Source organism: Salvelinus alpinus, chromosome 3 (genome assembly GCF_045679555.1).
Source record: "Salvelinus alpinus chromosome 3, SLU_Salpinus.1, whole genome shotgun sequence".
Classification (NCBI taxonomy): Eukaryota; Metazoa; Chordata; class Actinopteri; order Salmoniformes; family Salmonidae; genus Salvelinus; species Salvelinus alpinus.
This window is the reverse complement of record NC_092088.1, coordinates 64,919,886-64,926,350: the sequence shown is the minus strand read 5'-3', so window position 1 is coordinate 64,926,350 and position 6,465 is coordinate 64,919,886. Positions and strand designations below refer to the sequence as shown.

General features: G+C 41.7%; 1 protein-coding gene across 3 annotated transcripts in view; it reads right to left on the bottom strand.

Annotated features, from left to right (window-relative positions):
• Positions 1-920: 920 nt before the first annotated feature.
• Positions 921-6,465, bottom strand: part of LOC139571125 (glutamate--cysteine ligase catalytic subunit-like) — a 44,704-nt gene continuing 39,159 nt past the window's right edge. For all 3 annotated transcript variants that reach the window (XM_071393712.1, XM_071393713.1, XM_071393714.1), the window contains 2 exons: positions 3,391-3,511; positions 921-3,037 (listed from right to left, as the gene is read on the bottom strand). In XM_071393712.1, the coding sequence (XP_071249813.1) occupies positions 2,856-3,037; positions 3,391-3,511 (303 nt within the window). In that variant the 3' untranslated portion in view covers positions 921-2,855. The remainder of the gene's footprint in view (positions 3,038-3,390; positions 3,512-6,465) is intronic.

The window sequence follows — 6,465 nt, the reverse complement described above, 5'->3', positions numbered from 1 at the left end:
AGGTCAGTACAGGTGCATCAAAGCGGGGACTGAGAGACTGAAAAACAGCTTTTATCTCAAGGCCATCAGACTGTTAAACAGCCATCACTAACATTGAGTGGCTGCTGCCAACATACTGACTCATCTCTAGCCACTTTAATAATTAAAAATTGGATGTAATAAATGTATCACTAGCCACTTTAAACAATGCCACTTTATATAATGTTTACATACCCTACATTACTCATCTCATATGTATATACTGTACTCTATACCATCTACTGCATCTTGCCTATGCTGTTCAGCCATCGCTCATCCATATATTTTTATGTACATAATCCTCCCTTTACACTTGTGTGTATAAGGTAGTTGTTGTAAAATTGTTAGATTACTTGTTAGATATTACTGCATGCTCAGAACTAGAAGCACAAGCATTTCACTACACTCGCATTAACATCTGCTAACCATGTGTTTATGCCCAATACAATTTGATATTGGACCAGCCAATCTGGCATTTGCCAAAATTGCCAACAATAAAATGTAATTGTGTTCGTTGTCCGTAGCTTATGCCTGCACATAGCATAACCCCACCGCCACCATGGCACTCTGTTCACAACTAAAAAAGTTGCCACTTTTATACTATTCAAGCGTAGGCCTATATTTTTAGGGCGTAGAACATAAATAAAAAAATCAATGCAGATGTAAAGAACTAAGTGTGGTCCCCTTGAAGGTACTATGTAAATGGGGTAGATTTGATCCATCCTTAATATGTAATGTATGGAAGATGTTTACATTGATTAGATTGGCATAACGCTCCAAAGGAACCATTCAACAGTAATGTACATTTGGTATGCCACTAGCACCCTCTAGTGAATGGTCTCATTCCACACTGAGCATATTATCGAGGAAACAGAACCAAGTAACCAAGATAAATACTGTACTTAGTGCTGTACACAGATTTATTCAATGAGACATTCCAACCAAATGCTAACATTCACTTCAATGCAATACTACTTTCTTAAAATGTTCTACTGTCATGTCAGCACAGCAAATCACACTTATTTCATTTAACATTTCTCACAAAAGCAACAATTATTTCAGACAAATGCAGATATACCACATTCGGAAACAAAAGAACCTTTGTTAATGTTTGTAGAGCAGATGGAAGTACAGTTTACACTTAAATATTAAAATGAACTTGTGTTCACTACATTTACCATGAACAGAAGAAAAATATTTACATATCCAATAACACATCAGATTGCATTTTTTTATGGTCTATCTGTAACAGTATATACAACTTCAATACACCGGCTTCACCTTCGCAATGCACACATGCAATTCTATGTTCTCCATTAAAACTTAATTACACTGGAAAAAATATAAATGCAACATGCAACAATTTCACAGATTTTACTGAGTTACAGTTCACAAGGAAATCAGTCAATTTAAATAAATTCATTAGGCCCTAATACATGGATTTCACAACTGGGAATATAGATATGCATATTTTGGTCACAGATAACTTAAACATTTAAATAAAAGTAGGGGCGTGGATCAGAACATTAGTCACTATCTGGTGTGACCACCATATGCATCATTCAGCGTGACATCTCCTCCACATATAGTTGATCAGGCTATTGATTGTGGCATGTGGAATGTTGTCCCACTCCTCTTCAATGGCTGTGCGAAGTTGCTGGATATTGGCGGGAACTGGAACAAGCTGTTGTACACGTCGATCCAGAGCATCCCAAACATGCTCAATGTATGACATGCGAGTATGCAGGCCATGAAGAACTGGGATATTTTCAGCTTCCAGGAATTGTGTACATATAGATCCTTGTGACATGGGTCTGTGCGTTATCATGCTGAAAAATGAGGTGATGGTGGCGGATGAATGGCACGATAATGCGCCTCGGGATCTCGTCACGGTATCTCTGTGCATTCAAATTGCCAACAATAAAATGTAATTGTGTTTGTTGTCCGTAGCTTATGCCTGCACATACCATAACCCCACCGCCACCATGGCACTCTGTTCACAACGTGGACATCAGCAAACCGCTCGCACACACGATGCCATATACAGTCTGCACGGTACAGTTGAAAACGGTACTCATCCGTGAAGAGCACACTTCTCCAGCGTGCCAGTGGCTATTGAAGGTGAGCATGTGCCTGCTGAAATTGGTTACGACGCCGAACTGCAGTCAGTTCAAGACCCTGGTGAGGGTGACGAGCACGCAGATTAGTTTCCCTGAGACGGTTTCTGAGTTTATTTGCAGAAATTAATCAGTTGTGCAAACCCAGTTTCATCAGCTGTCTGGGGGGCTGCTCTCAGTCAAAGAAGCTGGATGCGGAGGTCCTGGGCTGGCGTGGTTACAAATGGTCTACAGCTGAGGCCGGTTGGACTTACTGCCAAATTCTCTTAAACGACAGACTTACGGTAGAGAAATTAACATTCAATTCTCTGGCAACAGCTCTGGTGGACACTCAAAACTTGACGGCACATTTTACAGTGCTCTTTTCGTCCACAGCACAAGGTACACCTGTGTACTGATCATGCTGTTTAATCAACTTATTGATACGCCACACCTGTCAGGTAGATGGATTATCGTGGCAAAGGAGAAATGCCCACTAACATGGATGTAAACAAATTTGTGCACAAAAGTTGAGATTAATACGTTTTTGTGCGTACGGAACATTTGTGGGATTTTTTATTTCAGCTCATGAAACCAACACTTTACATGTTGCGTTTATATTTTTGTTTAGTGTAGTTTGGACCACTTCTTTGTTCAGCCAGATATTCAGGCTCTCTTTTCACGTGCATCATTGATGATGGACAACACATTAATTCATTGATTACAGCTGTGACAATTGGTTTATTTGCCCCGATTGACTGGGTCTCCAATAAGTTCTGGGCATCGCTCCTCTCCTTTTGAGATACTGTCACACTTGCGGAGTAAGTCGTAGTTTATTTTGTCAGTTATTACGCTGTCTTGCTTGTATTGAGTGTGCTTGTCGACAAACTCCCTCATCCACTTTGCCATGGTCATCAGTTCACCTACATCAGCAACAAGGAGAAAGCGAGCAATATCATGATTTTTGAGGGTTTTGATAATTAAGATGTTACACTAAGATATACACCAAAAACAAACAAGTTAATGTTTGGCATTTATAATCCTATACATTTTCATGTGGCTTCAGTTCAGATTCAACACTAATGCACAAAGAACTACCAAACCTTGTTGACAGTGTCAGGGAGCAAAATGTGCCTTCCACTATTGGAATGCTGCATGCTTTTACTAAGCTCCACCAATGATGTGATAATCCCATGGGCCACAACAATAGCCCACAAAAACATGTTACCCAACCCAGCGTCAAATTGTCATTGTCCATTTGCTAAATATACTGTACCTGAGGCGCGTCTCTTGATGAGCTTCAGGTAGTTCAGGATGGTGCATCTTGTATCGACGTCCACCTCCATGTTTTCCAGGTAGCAGTTAAGGATTGGTATCAGCCCTTGAAAAACTCCTTCCTAAATGATAAGAAACAACAACTCAAGAGTGGAGAGTGTTATCCTACGAAGCAAGCTAGATCTACTCAGGCTTTTAGAAAGCTAGCCAGCATCACATTTCACGTCAGGCTTCATCCATACTACGAAGGTGGATATCGTTTTCCGCCCAGGGTCGCCATGTCCATGGGTTGGCCGCAAAAATGGGCTACTTTGAAAACAATGTAACAGGGTGAAAACGTATTGGTCAGAGGTTGCAGGTTTTTGGGCCACTTCTAAATTGCACTGCAGCTGCCATGGAATTTTTCTTTAATTATTATTATTTTATTTCACTGTGACCTGCTACTGCTGACTATCAGGCAGTGAGTGGTGGGGAGGGAGGCAGTCATGACAAGTGATGTGAAAACAACAAACGATGTAATTAGCACTAGCTAGATACTTCTCCCACTATAATTCTTGTTTGCCTCGTTCGTTGTATCCTGACCGCACCCCAGTCTAACTAATCACTAGCCTACTAGAGGCAACACAGCAAGGGAAAGAAAATGAGAAATAGTCATCCAACAGTTTCAGAGAGAGGATCGAAGAATGTGCTTTCTCACTTGGTATGTTGCCAGGGCTTTAAATTAAGGTTGTCCCGTCATCCCGGGGATGCAAAAAAAAAAAGAAAATGTCTGGGATGGTTTAAACAGATTCTGGGACAACTACTGTCCATCAACAAATATTTAAAAGCAATAATGCTAATGCAACAGATCAGAACGTTTATCTTAAAATGTTTATAAAATATTATTTCTTCACATTATAAGTGCAGCAACGCGCACACGGCAGTAGGCTACGGGAGAAGGTTCCAAAATGCAATTAGCGGGAACACACTGTTCTAAAACTCGCATGGCACATGCAAGCGTTTTCATGTGACAGAGATTAAAATATGTTATAAATTTAGAAAGAGGAGATCTAAAGATGCAACAACTAGTATGGGTGTCTAATCTGAGTAGGATGTGCCTTTGCCTGGTGGACAAGGAAGTCGATTTGAAAACCAATAGAATAGAAAATACTGGTATCAATGGCACATTTTATAGTGTTTATAAAAGAATATGGTCTGATTTTCGCCTTATAAAATGACGTAAAACCTCCAGGTATTGAACAATTAAGTTTGGTTAAATTGGCTCGTGGCCATTTGATCTGAACGAATCATGCACAGAGTATCTCAACAGAATCAAGCCTTTAGATGTTAATTATCCGACATTACTGTCAAACATGACTGGCTTTTAGACTTTATGTATCTCAAAGTTCAGCTACATTTTCTGGCGCCTCCATATCAGTATCGATGTGGACATGATAGGTTATATGCATATTGGCTACAGCCTATGTAGGTTAATTATTTCTGTACAATTTTGCAAAATATTATTCCAATGTTGGCCTTTTTAGAGTATTATTTTTTTAATGTACATTTCTGGGTCAGTTGACAGCTGCATTTATCTATCAGTAGTAGGCTACTCATTAGCTTTTTAAAATCACTGTGAATGACCTAGGTCCTATGACCATAGCCATGTTGGCATATCAACCTCCCCAAAAATAAACTCAGCAAAAAAAGAAACGTCCCTTTTTCAGGATCCTGTCTTTCAAAGATAATTCGTAAAAATCCAAATAACTTCACAGATCTTCATTGTAAAGGGTTTAAATACTGTTTCCCAGTCTTATTCAATGAACCATAAACAATTAATGAACATGCACCTGTGGAACAGTCGTTAAGACACTAACAGCTTGCAGATGGTAGGCAATTAAGGTCACAGTTATGAAAACTTAGGACACTAAAGAGGTCTTTCAACTGACTCTGAAAAACACTAAAAGAAAGATGCCCAGAGTCCCTGCTCATCTGTGTGAACGTGCCTTAGGCATGCTGCAAAGAGGCATGAGGACTGCAGATCTGGCCAGGGCAATAAATTGCAATGTCCATACTGTGAGACGCCTAACACTGCGCTACAGGGAGACAGGACGGACAGCTGATCGTCCTCGCAGTGGCGATCACGTGTAACAACACCTGCATAGGATCGGTACATCCGAACATCACAGCTGCGCGACAGGTACAGGATGGAAACAACTGCCCGAGTTACACTAGGAACGCACAATCACTCCATCAGTGCTCAGACTGTCCGCAATAGGCTGAGAGAGGCTGGACTGAGGGCTTGTAGGCCTGTTGTAAGGCAGGTCCTCACCAGACATCACCGGCAACAACGTCGACTATGGGCGCAAACCCACCGTCGCTGGACCAGACAGGACTGGCAAAAAGTGCTCTCCTCTAACGAGTCACGGTTTTGTCTCACCAGAGGTGATGCTCGGATTCGCTTTTGTCGTCGAAGGAATGAGCGTTATATGAAGGCCTGTACTGGAGCGGGATAGATTTGGAGGGTCCGTCATGGTCTGGGGCGGTGTGTCACAGCATCATCGGACTGAGCTTGTTGTCATTGCAGGCAATCTCAACACTGTGTGTTACAGGGAAGACATCCTCCTCCCTCATGTGGTACACTTCCTGTAGGATCATCCTGACATGAACCTCCAGCATGACAATGCCACCAGCCATACTGCTCGTTCTGTGCGTGATTTCCTGCAAGACAGGAATGTCAGTGTTCTGCCATGGCAATTGAAGAGCACGGATCTCAATCCCATTGAGCACGTCTGGGACCCGTTGGATCGGAGGGTCAGGGCTAGGGCCATTCCCCCCAGAAATGTCTGGGAACTTGCAGGTGCCTTGGTGGAAGAGTGGGGTAACATCTCACAGCAATAACTGGCAAATCTGGTGCAGTCCATGAGGAGATGCACTGCAGTACTTAATGCAGCTTGTGGCCACACCAGATACTGCTACTTTTGATTTTGACACCCCTTTGTTCAAGGACACATTACTCCATTTCTGTTAGTCACATGTCTGTGGAACTTGTTCAGTTTATGGTCTCAGTTGTTGTATCTTGTTATGTTCATACAAA